This window comes from Osmerus mordax, chromosome 20 (assembly GCF_038355195.1).
Source record: "Osmerus mordax isolate fOsmMor3 chromosome 20, fOsmMor3.pri, whole genome shotgun sequence".
Taxonomy (NCBI): Eukaryota; Metazoa; Chordata; class Actinopteri; order Osmeriformes; family Osmeridae; genus Osmerus; species Osmerus mordax.
In genome coordinates, this window is record NC_090069.1 from 10,452,911 (window position 1) to 10,471,482 (window position 18,572).

Genomic DNA, 18,572 nt, shown 5'->3' on the forward strand with positions numbered 1-18,572 from the left:
CTTCATGGGGAACAACCTGCAGGACACCTTCTCAGAGACAGTGGCTCTGCTGAAGATCCTCATCACAACTCCCATGACTACAGCTGAATCGGAGAGGTGCTTCTCAACACTGAAGAGAATAAAGACCTTCCTCAGGAACACAATGTCACAGGATCATCTCAATGCGTTGGCCATGCTCTCTATGGAGAAGAAACTCATCAAAAACATCCCCAACTTTAACCACAGTCATTGAGAAATTTGCATCTGTCAAGGAGAGAAGGGCAACATTTCTGTACAAAAGTTAAGCCACAAGGTGGCTGTCATATGGGTCTGAGTCAGTTTACATAACATTTAAATTTGTATATATTTAATTTCTAAAATTGTTTTGTATTATGCCTTACTGTGTTCCTAATTTTAAGTTCATAGGTTTATTGTCTCAGGGTTTTGTGTTGTCAGATTTCATTCACAATTATCTAGACACTTACATTGTTGTGTTTCACAACAGAATTATACAGAATAAAGCCCTTTTCACTTTATTTAAAACTGTTACATTGTGTATTATTCCTGTAATGTTTGACATGAGGAGCGTGGTCAGACTCACAATCAATTTCAGCAGTACAATTTACAAATTAGTAAATACATTTAGGAATGCACCAAAATACTGCTTTCTGGTGTTGAGATAGCATTTCTTTTTTCCCGGGGAGGCATGTCCCCGGACCCCTTGAGCAAGGCTAGGATCTGGGAGCACAATATAGCCCCCCCTGGAAATAAATGCACCAGCCGCCACTGTTTAGAAGACTTAAACTGTAATGGTAACCACATTTGAGGTAGTGAGGAAGCTGAAGCGATACGAAAACATAAGACTTTTAAATAGGCTACACGATGCGCCTTGTGCTAGCGAAAAAGTTTGGCAACTACTTATTCTCTGGTGATGACACCTATTGCCACTGGTATTCTTCGAGCCACTGGTGTCAAAATTCATATGTCTGTATCATTCTCACTCACATGCTCCGTACATGGCGAATTGTCCGCTTCATTTTAACACGTCAGATTGAGTAGCCTATATGCGATTGCTGCGTGCGTCTTGACGAGAGGTTGATTTTCTTTTTAAATCAACATTAGGCTACACTATTCTGGGAGGGGGGCAGGGGGTCGCGGGGCTAAAGCCAACTTGATGTGTTGAATGCTCAGAGCACGTTTTAAAACATATTCTTAAAATACACATTACTGTTTTAACAAATGCTCATAATAAATCATAGCATATTGCCTAAAACCTAAGGTAAGCACAAAAATAATCAGTGATACATTTGCGACCCATAAAAAATTACGGTCGCAATGGCATTTCAAAAGGTCGCAAATGCGACCATTTCGGTCACAGTGTAGTACCCTGTACCATAGAGAGTCAGATGCCCAGCACCTCTCCTCTTTCCTCAGATTGTGTACATTTGTTCACAGGAAAGAGCATCACTGTCAGCTTCACACAGGTTCATGGTTTTCAGAGAAGACCTGCTGCATATGGATTACTATTAAAAGCTCCTTGCTGTAGCAAGTTCGATTAGTTTGCAGTTCAAATGAAATCATATGATGTTTTTAATGCTGTGATTGTATTGAATAATTAAATAAATAATTTATTTATTACATATGTGGAGTTAGAATTTTAACTCAGTTCTTACAAATAGTAAGGACAACAAAAAACTTGGTTTGAAAAAATATTTTGTAAGAAAGAACTGAATTATGTGGTACATCTTTGAAATGTATAAATTAGGTACAATTATATTGGATTTCACCACAGATTAAAACATGTAATGCAGACTCACTGAAGTCACTGATCTAGATCTAGTTCATTGTTAATCAGTCATCTGAGTTCCATATATAGTTTAACTGTTTCAAAAACAAAATTGGTTAATTTCAGATTATACTCTGACATTAAGTCCACACAGACATTGAACACATCTTCATCACACGGCCAGTCCTTGAACACACACTCTTCGAGGCAGATTTGAACCTTCTCTGTGTCTACATGGTGTAAACACTCTCTGCCGCCGTAAAGTTGAGGGACTGCATGTAATATGGAAGGACGTCCATTGGGTGATCGTGAGTTGTGGACTTGACTGACTCTGTGGTTATTCCAAGTCAATTCAACGTCGTCAAGTTCTTCCTAGGATGTAAATAATATTTAGTCAGATGGTGAATACAAATATTGGGGATTGTTAGGGTTAGGGTTAGAAATGCGCGTCTGGTGTGAACAGCTTTTGCTCAGTCGTAGCCGATTGTAGCCGATCGTGGCGCTGCGCGGTGCATCCAGGCGCTTCGCAGCCAGTATGTCCCAGGCTTTACGTGAAAGCAGTGAGGGCTGTTCGAATGGCGATGTCGCGAAGAGCAGTGGTAAAATACAAGTTATGAAAAGAGACCGCGTCCATGTCTTATTGTCCACACACAATCATATACAATTATATCTAAAACAAACTTGAAAAAGAGCTTGGTTACACTACCAATGAATTAGTAATGTTGTTAGCGATGCTAGTGTTATTTTGCTAGCTAGCCTGTAACATTTCACTGGGTGTTGCAGCTGTTTGATTAACTGAAATTATTATGAAATGTTATGTTCTACTAGCCAAAACTGTAAAATCGGAGTAGGCTACAAGCCGCGGCTTATTCTCCGAAAAATTCGGTAGTTGGTGTTGAAGTGGCTGTTTGTCTGCTTTTGCTAGCAATAGCTAAACTTGGCCCAGCAGCACTTGAAGTATTATCAGAAATGTCTTCATCTTCCACGGAGGCATTCTTTGATTGGAAAAAATGCGTTAGCTTAGGTAATTTCTCCCTTAACTTCTCCTCCCTTTTCTTATTTATTTTTTCACTGCCACTTTGAAATCGTTTCCGTGATCATACGTTCCATCACCTGAATCATATGTTCCATGATGGATTTAAGATCAAATTTAGCTATAAAGAATAGAATTACAGAAGTGTTTTCATGCTTAATTTGAATTGTCATTCGTTTGCAAAGACAAGTGATTTATTTTAATTATTTAAAAAAATATGTAAATACGACGATCCCCCCCTGGTGGCCGACTTGCCCAATGGGACGCACTGCCATGGCGGCAACGTTGTCCAGGGCACCAACTGGTAACATTCACTTTATAACGTTATAACCCGCGACGTTACCTTATGGCAACGTTGCCGCGACGTCGTAGCAACGTTGCCATAAGGTAACGTCGCGGGTTACCAAATGAGCACTTACTAGCAACGTTGCCGCAACGTCATGTGTTAGCTGGGCAAGAAACAACATTGCTCATTTTGCATAGTTAGCTGGCGAACAAAGCTGGATTTATCACGTACTCAAATGGACAATAAGTTTCCTTTTACACAGGTATGTAGCCAGTAGTCCAACCCGCCGGAAAAAATATTTGGCAAATGCCATTGTGTCATTGTCAACATCCGTTGTTGCTCACTTTTGGGGGGAATTCCAGGTAGCGGGTTTAGTGAAAACTTTGAGTTGTTTAATACTGAAAAGAGGCATACTCCGAGGTTTCCGTTCCAGAAAGAGAGGTAACGAAACCTTTTGGTAAGTTTCCATGGTAACTTACTCCGTGAAACTAACCTGCTCGCTAGCAGGTTTTCCATGCCAAACTCTGCGTTCCTACCTATCCCCTCACGCTTTCTGAGCCTGATAGCGTTGGCAGACATGGGATATCCTTTCCTGGTTCAGCCGACCGATCTCGAACAAAATTTAATTCGCTTAGTTATACGCCGGGAGAGGATTTTGGGTAGGCCCTCCCCAATTTGTTCTAAGGCCTACCCAAAAACGAAAATATCTCGGAAAATTATGCACCGGGTGCACATCGCATAGTAATTAAGTAAAGAAAACAGAAAAGATGCCTATCCATATTTTTCTAGGCCTACCCAAAAAGATTATTCTGGCTACGCCCCTGCTGTGACCATGTACCGTCCTGTAACTGGTGTTTCAGCAAATCTATTTCAAGATTGTAGGGGGTCAATATTGACCAAACAACCGAAACTAATTCCCCTATGGTTTGAAGGAAGATGGGTATGGAGGATTATAGGGGCCAAAACTAAATAAATAAATACATAAATAATTGAATGGTTAAATACTTGGATAAATAAATAATTATACAACACAAAGCTTAAATAAATGAGTAATTATATAATTTAATGTCTAATTAACATACAAAATATATAAATTACAAATTAAATGAGACACTAAATATATAAATGTTACATGTATTTGTGTGTATATTGGTAATTCTTCAACTATGGTACTCTTTGAGCTAGACAGTTTCAGAAAATGAAAACATTTCTACAAACTGTTTTTTAGTATCAGTTGGTTTCTCAATCTGTCTAGAAACCTTCACTTAAGTTGGCTGCGATGATTTGTATTGAATAATATTTCTTTTTTGCAATTTTTATCTGACAGCCCAAGAAAACGGTAATTTCCATCACATAACAAAACATGTGTTTTTAAGAGAAAATAATTAAATATCTTCTGTTATAAATATATTTGATTAAATAGCGCACACATCTCTGTTCAAATTTCTTATTTATTAAAAAAAATGTACATTTAAATATTTTACAACGTTTACACTAAAAAAACACCTAAAACTAGGTCACTGGAACATTTCATTTATTTATCATAGCTCAAAATCATGTATTTCTCAAAGGGTATACACGTATCTTACCCATAACTGAATATAGTTGGTTTGTTTGTATGTTTTTGATATGTTTTCCTTTAAAATATGTGTTGTGGTGGAAATGACATGGTGTGGCGGAAGAGACAGTTTGTGTTGGAAATGACATAGATAGGCAACTTCCAATTAAAAACACATTTTCTACTGCTCTGTGGTGAACCAGAGCAAATCAATAACATCTCACCAATATTTTCAAATGAAAAACAATCCAAAAAATGAAAAAATATGAATTTGTGTTAAAATCTGCAAATCATTTCTTCACTGCTTTCTATATGCTGAACTAAAGCAAACTAGTACGAACTAGCGCAAACTAGTACAAACTAGAGCAAACCCTTTATGTCATCATAACCTTAATATAACCAGTTGAATATAATGTAGATTAACAGCTAAAATAGGCAATATATTTTAAAATCGATTATGCCTATGCTGACGTTAAACGTAATCATGTGGAATAACAAGTTGAATCTGACTAAATAGACATTGTATTTGCTAAATACTGTATCTGTCAAACTTGCATATGGACCAGAGGTTCAGTTATGTTTCATGGTCAAGAATATTTCCTTCCAAATGGTTGGCTCCACCATCACATGCCTCTTTGTTACTGGTTGAGGCTCTGGTACCAACCTGATCACATCTTCTGGCCGGTACCAAATAACATAATCTCTCATAGGCCAGAAGAACTTGTTTTTGCCAATATTACTCATGGTTCTCACCAGAGCACAACCCTCAGGGTCCACATCCTGTATGATGCCAGGGTAAGGATCCCCATCATACCGTACCACACACCAACTTCCAATCAGTCCCTCATGCAAGTCTATGATGGGTTGAGATGTGCAGGTAACTGTGCTTGAACTTGGAGATCCCAATACAGTCTCCATGTTCTGTGCTTCCAGTATGTCTACTTTTTTGAGACCAAAACACTGGCAAGGATGGGGATCTGCACAAAAGCAGCTGAGAACTCGCCAAGAAATCTCCCCCGGTCTTGTAGAGACGATCTAAAAGAACAAAATGCATTTAAACACTGTGGAGATATAAATTAAAAAATGTTAAACTCTCATTACAAAGGTGACATGTGTGTTACCTGATGTATCTGCATGGTTCCTTTGATGGTCAGCAAGCCATCAGGAAGGAGACTATCCATATCTTCAATTTCCCCATCAGTGATGTACATTAACTTGACAGTCGATGGCTGGTTAAGCCATCGAGCCATCGAGCCATTTTCCAGTTGGAAGGTCAATGCCCTTGGCGACAAGCGAGTCTGCCTGGCGCTTAACAGCCGCACCTATTCCATCGGCTGGGCCCTTCCCATGTCCGGCCTCCAGAAAATTCCAGGTCACCTTTTGGAATCCCAGCTCATATGGTACTTTGCTCAGGGAAAAAAAGTTATTTTTTGATCTATACTGAGTGGTTGGGCCATCACTTATGACATGCAGGGTGGTTGCAGCTGCGTTTCGTTGTTTGAGGTAGGGAAGCACTTTTTTGAGGTGAGCCCAGATTGCAGGTGGGTCATGGCGCATTGAGGAACTAATGGTGCAAACAGACACAACACCATTCGTAGTGTGAGCCACACCAGTATGCAAGCTTACCTGCTGGTGGGAATCGCCAACATGGATAGCTTGAATTTCATTGTGAAATTTGCACATGTAATTTTCTGCAAAGTCAATTTGTAGTACAATACTGTCTTCGTCAATGTTTTCTTTTAGTGCTCTCAAAGACAGATATTGATGTTTTATGTTGTGAATGAGCTTTCCCATCTTTTTTTTCAGTTGGTCCGAAAAGTCATTGAAGGATTCAAAATCTTTGTGTCTATTCCAATATGTAATGATGGTATTCAATGACACAAATCTGTGATCTAGAAAGAGTGGTCTGGAGTCGCAGAGGTCCGATAATATCAGCTTTAATGCAGCAGTTGGAAATCAACAAGTACAGAGCTCTGGGGTTGTCTAAGTTTCCCTACCCGCAACAGAGTTTGGGCTGGTTCACAAAGTCCAACTGGCTATCTTTCCCTGCCCCAGCATATCATATACAGTGCAATTAAAACACAAGTATGAAAATAGGGTTGAGCTTGTTCTCTCGTGCATCAGGGAGTTGTTCTTGCCTACGCGTCCCACCTGCTCGGGTGCCATCTCCACCCAGTTTCAAGGTTGTTTCTGAAAATGAAGAGATAGAGACACAAAGAACAGCCTGCTTCCCACACTCAGTGTGAGACCCTATGTTTAAGCCTGAGCACACTTCTAAATTTCATAAGACATAACTTTAATAAGCACAATATATTCTTTATCATCCAGCAGTGTCTTCAAAGTTCCATGTACTTTTTCCTTCGTTGTGTGGTGAACTTTGATGATTTCTTTGGAGCCATCTTCTTTCTTTTTTTCTCTGTCTTCCACAGAGCTTCTCCATTCGAACCACCAGGTTTGCTCTCCAGCATCAAAGGCAGAGGTTTGGAGCTCATGGTCTTTGCAATCCAGACACTCCCTGTACATGCACTCTTTTGTCACATTTTTGCATGCAATTGAAGACATGAGATCGGTGACTTTGGACGTTTTGATTACTTTGTGGAAGTTTGTTTGCCATGAACTCTATGTTTGAGTGTAGCTTACACAGACATGTGTCTCTGTCTTTGATTGTTGGTGCAACAATCCAAAAGGGTCTCTTTTTGCAAAACTCTGCATAGGAGAGTCTGACTTCGGGATTCTCGTGTCTAAACTTCAGGTGCAGTGTCTGCATAGAATCCACCAGGAAGTGCTTTTGCATTTTATTTTTTATCTTTGTAATTGTCTCTTTCTTTCCAGTAGTGGCCCTACTGTTATCGTCACGTTCTAAAAACATTGTTATCTTTTCCTTCACTTCTTGGCTGACTCTGTTTCGTTGTGTTTTGCGGGTGTATTTGAGTTTGTCAGTCCTTGTCATGTTTGTCCTGATTAGCTTTGTAGAGACTCCAAACTCCTTCTTGGCCATGGTGACCAGGCGGTATTTTTTTAAGATATTGCCAGCCACAACTTTGGAGATCAGTTGCCGAGCTTTACGATTCTCAACATTCTGAATTTTTTTTCTTATTTCTGACATAATGGTGTTATGGAATAGGAGTGTCTTCTTTAACTGCTTGCTTCCTTGCTGCATATGTTGCTTTGTTTTCATTTTAGGTGACTCTAGGGTCCCCAGGTTCTTCCCAAGTCGAATACTTATTTTTTTGTATTTTTCAACTTTTCTGAGGGCATCCGCAAGCTTTTCTTTAATGTCATTAAGATCTCTGTACACCTTTGCTCTTGCCTTCGCAACCTTTTTTCTCCCTCTTTTCCTCTGTGGAGTTCTCTCTGGTGTAGGCTCACACAGCTGAGGTGTTTCAGGGGTGTCTTCCGCATTAACATTCATGTTGTCTGGTGATTGTGGTGGTGTTGTATGTGCCATAAAACTATTCACTGCTGAGACCATTTTCAATTTCCTACGTCTGTTTTGTTGAGAAATTTGCCACTGTCTTCTCATTTTCCGTTATTCTCTTTTTGGCATTTCTGTCACAGATTTAACAACACCTTGTTGCTTTTTCTTAGGTATCTTTCTCTGTCCCTCTTGAGGGACTGCATATTTAAGTGGATCTGATTGTATTCTTTCTCTGTATGATCTTGACCTCTGTGCTGTGGTATTGCTTGCCATCTTAAAGAAAGAGCCAAGACATTATGTCAAACTTGCTTATCTATTGTTCTCTTATTTATCAATAATATTGTAATAAATAATAAAATATTTCTTTACTATCTTAACTTAATTATGTTTTTTTTACATAAAGGTTTTAGTATTGTAGCCCAAATAATTGGCTGTTCAGCACGAACAATGTCATTTCCACCGCAACCTGTCTTTACCACCACAATGAACACCGTGGTGGAAATGATTGTGGTGGAAATGACATTTCCCCCCTTTCCCTCCAAAATATCCTGCTCTGTTAGCCTGCTAATATTAGTTTTAGAGTTAGCATTAAATATACACAAATGACACAATATTAAATTAATCCAGTTATTTTTACGTCCATGTTAAATATGAGCTGTTTGGAAATGACGACCAATAATCATACTCTCAGTTTTACTCATATTTACCTTGATTTTTCTTCTTTTCACTATCCCCTGTAGGGGTCAGACTTTCATCCAGCCATGTATTCCACTGTGGAGTTTCTGTTGCTATGGGTACTATGTATACAAACCTAAAACAATGATCCTAGGATTCTATTTTGTACAGTGTGGTGGAAATGACAGTGAACCCAAGGGACAAGTATTCTACTTATGAAAAATATAGGAACATGTGAATAAATATCACAATATATAATATGTATAATTGAAATAGATATTATTTTATCATTTGTACTTGAAATCTACATTATTTAATTATTTAATGTAGAATTAGGCGAGGTTGAAGATGCAAAGTCTGGCTTAGGGACAGAGGGAAAACAGTAAAAAAACATGCATGAAAGGCCTCATATTATATAATAAAAAGAATGATTGAGCCATGATACATTTTTTAGAAGTTCCCCTTAGGGTGAAGTAAGTGTGACAAAAACAAAAAATAATAAATGTTTTTTAGTTTTTATTATTTCATCCAGGGACAAGAAAAGTACCATAGTTAAAGAATCACCCATTACGTTTTCATGTGTTCACATTTATTTATACTTACATTTATTTATTTATACTTACATTTATCCACGGTGTAACTTGCTGCAGCAAAATAAATCTGTCGTCCCCCGTCACCAAGTCAGGGGGCAGGTTAAAGCCTCTGATTGGTGAATGAACAGTATTACATAACAGGCAGGCTCAACCAGTCAAGCTCTCTTCGATCTAGAGGGATCCTCTACTGCAAAATGTGGTATCGATACGATACCAAGGAGTAAATACAGGGCCAGTATTGCCAATACCGATACTTTTGACTTAGAAAAGCAGTTTATCTACTTTCGTGTTGTGGAAAGCAATGCCTCATAATTTATGAAGTGAATGCATCATCAATATGAAAATTTGAATGAAAATTTGAATATTCATGATCATTGAATGATTTTTCCTTTAATTCATTGTTCATAATTATGATCATAATAAAACACAGGACAAATCATTTTGTCAAAAATACTGTTAGTGTGTGCCGCTGAGTTACTGCACGTACACGCCGGCAACAACTCTCACTGTGTGTCACAGCCTAGCAGGGGAGGGGCAAAGTGAGCTTGAGCTAAGTTAGACAGTGTTTGCACAACCACTATGATGTAAAGGGAGTTTTGTACTGAATGTAGAGAACAGAAATTGAAACTTAAGTATCGATCTTATCACGCCAGTATCAATCAATAGGCTACTGATACCAACGTTGGTATCGATACTATCGGTCTTGAGATCGATTCGTCCACCCCTATGCTGTACCATCTCGCCGAGGATCGTGAACACATTTTCATTGATGTCTGTGTCAGTCAGGGCCGATATCATTACTATAATTTCAGCGAAGCTCTCAATATGATGTAAAAAAAAAAATATATATAATTATTTATCCAAGTATTTAACCATTCAATTATTTAATTATTTATTTAGTTAGTTAGTTTTGGCCCCTATAATCCTCCATAGATGAGAAACTGAACAGTGTACAAATAATGCCAATACCTACCAATGGAATTACAATTATTTGATTATGGGTTAAATCAGAGCAAGAATGGTCAAAGTAAGGTTAAATAATATAATCATTTAATCATATTGAAAATGAATGTAATCAATGAAGGTTAACTCTTACCTACTCTTCCATGATTATTGTAAACCAGAGATAGAAAGCAAGAGGTGAGGAAGAAGGAGTAGGACAATCCAGAGCTGAGGAGAAGGTCTCAGGAGATAAAGAATCCACAGATGCTTCACAATTCCTTTTATACCCAAGAACAACTAATCGCACCACAATATTGACCCTTACTTATCAACATGACTAGCAATGATACAGTAAGTTACACAATGATGTGTGAGAGCAATCAAGTTGAGACTCCATCCAGTAACTCCATATTTTACCATTTGAGAGCAGGTTGATAGCCTTACAAGATCAGCCTTTATTCTTCTGCCCTAAGTACACCATCTCTTGGTCACAATAGAAATTCAGCAAATTCAACAATTAATATTCATATAGGCTATTGTTCCTACAATTAACATCACACGTGACCATGCATCCTCCTGTAACTGTGGTGTTCCAGTAAATCTTTTTCAAGATTAGCCTTTATTCTTCTACCCTAAGTAGGCCTACACCATCTCTTGGTCAGTTTTTGGCACTTTCTGCAGGTGTAGTTTGTACAACTCATTTACTTGTAACTGGGAATACATGTGATTGCATTACATTTCACAGTTCCACATGCAGAATTCACCTGCCATTAAATAAACATCTCACTGTATACTGCATCCATGCTCTGTTCAACAGGATCAGAATGTGCAAATCGTTTTTTATATTCATTATTCTCATAATGTCAGTGTAACTGACTATTCCACACAAGCCTGTAAATAAAAGTACATGGGGAGAGAAATATCAGTAGCTACCATTCATAATTCTCTGCATCCATTTCTGCGGCAGCAGTCAATGTCTCTTCGTCATCTCAATCATCATTATCATCATCCTTTGATGAAAGCATTCTGTTGGGGGAAACTCCTACTACAAGTTGAAAAAAGCACCAATTGATATTTACTTTGTATCATGTTGAATATGATTAAAACCAAGGTGACGTCGAGGCTACAATTACAAGCGTATAGCCTAAGCAAAATATGTCTTACCTGTTCATTGTATGTTTTAAATTGAATATAACATTGAACATGCTATTCTATTAAGTCCACCACTTTTTCTCCTGTAATATTAAAAGACTGTGGGGTTAAATATTCAATGTATGGACTGGCTATACATTCAAATGTATGCATTGACTTGGCAGTTTGTCTCCCAAGCCAATTGTATACGCTGCTACAGCCGTGTTGCTTTTTTCCTGGAATATGTGCTCAGATTGACCATAAACACAAAATTAAAATTACATTTGAAGTGTGGTGAAGTAGGACAACGTTTTTTGTCGCCGGGTGCCATGGTTGATCCTAGTATCGGAGCTCCATTGATGTTGGCTTTTAATAGTTCTCATGCCCGCGCTTAACTCAGAGTTGACGTACTCCGAGTTGAGTTAACAAATTCAAATCAGCTTTTCTGGAACCGAGTTTTCGTAATTTCACATTTTAGAGTAACTCAACTCAGAGTTCAGGGTTAGGCTCAGAGTTTGTTAAACCCGCTACCTGGAATACCCCCTTGCTGTATTGTGACATATACAGTCTCTGTGTTGTGACCATAGACTGGTTGTGACTTCTGCAAAGCGTTGACACGTCTCGGCCACCGTAGATATATGATGTGTTGGCACAATTATAATACCGGCAAAATTTAATTTGCTGCAGTGCAACTAATGTACCAATTATTATTTTCAAAACCCACATAATGTTTTTTTAGGCCATAAGGTGAACTAGGAAAAAGTGGCTAGAAAGTGATTTTCGTTCCCACACCTGGGGGGTATTCCAGGTAGCAGGTTTAGTGAAAACTTAGAGTTGTTTAACCCTGAAAAGAGGCTTACTCCGATTTCCACATTCCAGAAAGAGAGGTAAGGAAACATTTTGGTAAGTTGCCATGGTAACTTACGCTGTGAAACTAACCTGCTCGCTAGCAGGTTTTCTATGAAAAACTCTGCGTATTCCTAGCAATCCCCACCCACTTTCGGATCTTGAAACAGTTTGCAGACATGTGGTGTCCTTTCCTGGGTCGGCCGATCGATTACGAGCAAAATATAATTCGCATAGCCTTACGCCAGGAGAGAATTTTAAGACCGCGATTGGATGTACTTTCATTCCCCGATGAATACCTACGCGAACGTTACCGTTTTTCATCACATTCAATAATTTATCTCACCAACATTCTTCATCCATACATTGCTAATGTAACACACCGTGGACGTGCTCTCAGAACAGACCAAATGATATGCGTTGCTCTCCGTTTCTTTGCCAACGGGAGTTTCCTATACAACATTGGCGATGCAGAACATCTCGGAAAAGCAACAGTCTGCCGAGCCATAAGAAAAGTGGCCCTGGCACTGAAAGGCCTAGTGCAGACCTACGTAGTCTTTCCTGGGCACAAACCTCTAAGGACCATCAAAGAGGAATTTCACATGATTTCAGGTGACTGATGTAGCACACATTCAGTTTAAGTCAATGAAGAAATTTGAAATCATGTGAATGACAATGTTGCAATCTCAGACTGGGATGAGTAAATCCTTTCCATTTTGCAGGATTTCCCAATGTGATTGACTGCATTGATGGCACCCACATCCCCATCATAGCTCCATCCATTAATGAAGGAGACTATGTGAATAGGAAGTCATTCCACAGCATTAATGTGCAGGTAGATTTACTGTCTTACAATAATAAAGACTACAGCACAACTTTAAAATATTGCAGCTAATATCTCTTTTCTGCACTGGCAAGATTATATGTGATGCAGCACATTTGATCTCAAATGTGGAGGCCAAATGGCCTGGCTCGGTACATGACTCAAGGATATATCGCGAGTCTACCCTGAGCAACAGAGTTGCAAATGGTAAGTTAAGCTTTGAACAAATAACATTCCCTTGTCTCCCTCTTCTACCACACTCACAATGTACCCACTATATACTTACAGGAGAGTTTCATGGCCACCTGCTTGGTGACAGAGGGTATCCATGCCAGCCCACTCTGATGACCCCTTACCATGACCCTGAGCCGGGCCCTCAGCCGTGGTACAATGTGGCCCACTGCAGGACTAGAGCCCGGGTGGAGATGACCATAGGCATTCTCAAAGCCCGATTCCAGTGCCTACGTAGACTGAGGGTAAAACCAGAGAGGGCATGTGATATTATTGTGGCATGTGTTGTTCTTCATAATATTGCCACTATTAGAGGAGAGCAACACCCTGCCGTACAAAACGACCCTGAGGACGACCATCCCCTCCAACCTGCAGATGTCCAAAATGGGAGAGAAGTCAGAGACATACTGTGCCGCACACACTTCCACCAACCCTGACACTGAAATAAACACAAATCATTACCATTTCATTTTGTCTTCTTTATTGCGTACAAATAGAAATGCAACAATTAATATTAATATATTGTTCTGACAATTAACACTCACTCACCTGTGACCATGCACCCACCTGCAGCTGGTGTTCTAGCAATTCAATTTCTAGATCTGTCTTCTTTATCTTCCGCCCCAAATACACCATCTCTTGGTCAGTTTTCTCCATTTGTTTTAACAAAAGGAGTTTGTACAAGTCCTTAACTGGTAACACATTAGGATGACATTAAATCCCAGTTCTACACACAGAACTCACCTGCCATTTACTGAACATCTCACTGTCTGTAGCTGTGCTTTGGAGGTTGATGGACCCCTCTCCTGGCAAGGCTCATCCATGCTCTGTTCAACAGGATCGGACTGTGCATTTAGTTTTTACATTCATTACTCTCATCACTTCAGTGTACATTTTAAACTGACAATTACACCCAAGACTGTAAATAAAGTACACGGAGAGAGAACTATCATATATGTAGCTACCATATATGTAGGCATCTCTGCAACCCCGTCTGTGGCAGCAGTCAATGTGTCATCATCATCATCATCATCATCATCATCATCATCATCATCATCATCCTGTGATGAAAGGTATTGTTTCAGGATAGTCAACACTACTATGCATAATGGAGTATTGAGTGGCCTACTTACAAGTGGTACCGTTGTGCAAAGGCTTGCAGGAGGCTCCACCACTCAGATTACACCATCAGTGACTAGAAGTGGACCAGAGTGGAAAATGAAAACACATTCACACACATACTCGCACATACTTACATCTTATTTAGGCACTTGTGTCCTGTGGGGTGATTGGCTCTGATGAGCTTCCTCCAGGGATGCCTTCAGCCACTGGACGGCCAATGTTCTGGCTCAGAGCCAGCTCTTCTGCAGAGGTCAGAGGTGCTGGCCCTCCACCCGTTTTGCGTGCCTCTGCCTTCTTTCTATTTGCTGAATTGAACTCAGTGTTAATTTAAGCAAGATATCAGGCGACAGGACATTGTGTGTTTCCGCCACTACAGGATAAAATAGGCAATGAGGATATTCACTTTGTATGTCAAATATGATACCAAAGTGATGGAAGCTACAGTCATGAACCTATAGGCCAAAAGGCTAAATATGCCTTACCTGTTTGTATTACGTTTTTATATTTCATTTTCAGTTGTTGCCAAGTGCGCTTCACGCCTGTGGGATTGCACCTATATGAACATTGTATTTGATTAAATTACAATTCCAACACTTTTTCACCTGTAATATTAACGGACATTAAATGTTCGATTTATGGACTAAATTCAAACTTACGCATTGACTCGATCAGCAATTCTTTCCCACGCCAATTGTCTGTCCTTCGCAGCTACAGCCGTATTACTTTTTTTCCGAAATATGTGCTCGGACTCGCCATACGCACGGATAAAAATTTCCAATTCCATTGCGGTGAAATAGGACGCCCTTTTTTTGTCGCCTTTTTCCATGGTGAATCCTTGTATCGGAGCTCCATAGATGTTGGCTTTTAGTAGAACTCGTGCACGCGCTAAACTCAGAGTTGACGTACTCCGAGTCGAATCAACTAATTCATATCAGGTGTTCTGGAACCGAATTTTCGGAGTTTCCCATGTTAGAGTAACTCAACTCTGAGTTCAGGGTTAATCTCAGAGTTTGTTAAACCCGCTACCTGGAATACCCCCCTGGGCATTACTTTTTAAATGCATTTTTGCATAGACAACACCCTTATGGACTTTATGTTAAAAGTTCTCTGCAAAATATCCTGCAGTTTTTTGTCACTGTCCATAAATGTATATAATTGTAAATTTAAAAAAACGAAATTCTAATGCTGCTGGTTTTGCTTGTAACTTTATTTGTATTAATTTTAGCAACACAAAATAGCTCTCAAACTGTCATTTATACATGTACCTAAACATTTGAGACAGGTATTGGTGCATTAGTATACTCAAGTGTGAATGTAGACCATGAAATATGGTAAATTTGTAGAAAATATGCTGCAACTTCACAGATTGGCACCAGGCAAAATTAAACATACACATTGTAAACTGTGATTTTTTATACATCAAAATGTTCAGTAGGCACGGTGTTATCACAGAAAGATAAAAAGAAAGAAGAACACTGGCCCAAATTGGCTGAAATGACTCAAAATGCTACCCCGTCCCCCTTAATTCTGAATAACGCCAAAAAAATTACAATTCTACAATAGATCAATTACAGCTCAAAATCAGCCTAAAATACAACACAGAACATCTTAACTCATCAGTATCATCCCTTATCATCAGCATCATCCCTAATCATCAGTATCATCAGTATCATCCCTTATCATCAGTATCATCCCTAATCATCAGTATCATCAGTATCATCCCCTAATCATCAGTATCATCTTTACTCATCAGTATCATCCCTAATCATCAGTATCATCCCTAATCGTCAGTATCATCCCTACTCATCAGTATCATCCCTAAGCATCAGTATCATCAGTATCATCCCTAATCATCAGTATCATCTTTACTCATCAGTATCATCCCTAATCATCAGTATCATCAGTATCATCCCCTAATCATCAGTATCATCTTTACTCATCAGTATCATCCCTAATCATCAGTATCATCCCTAATCATCAGTATCATCCCTAATCGTCAGTATCATCCCTACTCATCAGTATCATCCCTAATCATCAGTATCATCCCTAATCATCAGTATCATCCCTAAGCATCAGTATCATCAGTATCATCCCTAATCATCAGTATCATCCCTAATCATCAGTATCATCCCTAATCGTCAGTATCATCCCTAATCGTCAGTATCATCCCTAATCATCAGTATCATCAGTATCATCCCTAATCATCAGTATCATCCCTAATCGTCAGTATCATCCCTAATCATCAGTATCATCCCTAATCATCAGTATCATCCCTAAGCATCAGTATCATCAGTATCATCCCTAATCATCAGTATCATCCATAATCATCAGTATCATCCCTAATCGTCAGTATCCCTAATCGTCAGTATCATCCCTAATCATCAGTATCATCAGTATCATCCATAATCATCAGTATCATCCCTAATCATCAGTATCATCAGTATCATCCCTAATCATCAGTATCATACCTAATCATCAGTATCATCCCTAATCATCAGTATCACCCCTAAGCATCAGTATCATCCCTATCGCTATAGTCAGAGCTGTCATCCCATGTAGCCCTTTCCTCTGTTTCCTGGGTAACATTTGCACAATTTTGGCACCAACATAAATCAGTACAAGACAGTCTTACAGACATACAGGAACATCTTCCAGTCTCACATTTGTCTTGCTTGCAACTGCAGTGGACTACCTGCAACACACTTTCAGGGGCAGGATTTCTAGTCATCCAGGTGACTGCTAACTCCCCATCCTCGAGGTGCCATCCATTGTCAACGGGTGAAGGGGCACACATTATACCCGTCAGAGAATGTCTCATTATGGCTGCTTGATAGTTTGCCATTTTGCAGTGTTGATACAGGCCATCACTTTTCGGGGGAAACTGTGTGACCCGTTTCTCGGCCGCATCCAAGCGCTTTTTGTCAACGAAACGCCTGTAACAAGTGGAGTGAAACCCAGCGTCTTCGGGAACATTGTCAAACTCAACTTCTAGACAATGTTTGTATGTTTCCGCTATTCTCTGATTCTCACCCTGCAAGCCAAGCCACCTTTTGACGCTGTTTCTGAATGTATCCCACCGTGTGCGGGTAAAATCCTCTGTTTGTTCTTTTTTTATGGACGTGAGATGCATATAGCATTGTTTAAAATCCTTTCCACGTAGTTTTGAAGTAGGTCTGGTCGTAATTTCCTCATTTTCGCTACTTTATATTGATGAGATTGATTGAGAAGACATCTTGGACTCTTATACACTTTACAGAAACTTATGCTGCTGTACGTGAATATGTATGTTAAGGAAATGTCTTGTCTTATCTGTCGTGCCTGTGCACTTTTTATGTTTCACTGTGGGAGAGTGGGAAACGTCCTATCGATTTATTTATTTTTGTTGACGTGAAGAAATTGACAATAAAGCTACTTGAACTTGAACTTAAATGTTGTTAAAAGCGTCCACTTTATTGGTCTAGCGGTAAGCACGTGATGATTGACTCATCACTCATGATCAAAAAATTACGCGATGAAAGAACTAGTGCTGACTTTAAACACTAATAAAAAATAAACTGCAGGATTCCACATGGAGAACTTTTTTTCTCTTGCTGAAAACCAATAGGTGTTTTTATCTGAATTAAAAGAATCCCATTCCCATATATGGGAATGGGATTAAACGAAAAACGGCTTCACTTTACGGCCTATTTTGACAAACAATAGTTAATATCCGCATAACACAGGTAATGACTTTTCACACATGGTCATTACGGCTCTTAAAAAAAATATAGACTATTGGGCAATACTTTATCTCAAAATGTGTACATTACCTGTTTTGTTTGAAGAAAACAAAACTGGATCAAGGACTTGTCTAAGAAGCTGTCTGAAAAGTAGCCATCCTCTCTTAATTAGTAAATATGTCCATCCAAAACTGGACACATCTTCGCAAGGTCAGCCACCATCGTTCAATCCGCTGGTTTCCAATGCTTGGACCAAAGGTTTAGAGCCTGACCAATATATCGGCAGCCCGATATTATCGTCCGATATTGGGCATTTTCCAAGCAATCGGTATCGGCATTTATTTTATTGTATTTTTATAAAAAGAAATTTTATATAAAGAAAACACAATAATAGAAATTATTGTGTTTTTGTTCAAAGGGCTTTAAGTTT

At 39.1% G+C, this 18,572-nt stretch overlaps 1 protein-coding gene across 1 annotated transcript; it reads left to right on the forward strand.

Moving 5' to 3' along the window:
* Positions 1 to 12,657: 12,657 nt before the first annotated feature.
* Positions 12,658 to 13,738, forward strand: LOC136964498 (putative nuclease HARBI1). Its single transcript, XM_067258646.1, has 4 exons — positions 12,658 to 12,859; positions 12,970 to 13,082; positions 13,166 to 13,277; positions 13,359 to 13,738. The coding sequence occupies exons 1-4, from the start codon at positions 12,658 to 12,660 to the stop codon at positions 13,736 to 13,738; spliced, it is 807 nt and encodes a 268-aa protein (XP_067114747.1).
* The last annotated feature ends 4,834 nt before the right edge of the window (positions 13,739 to 18,572 follow it).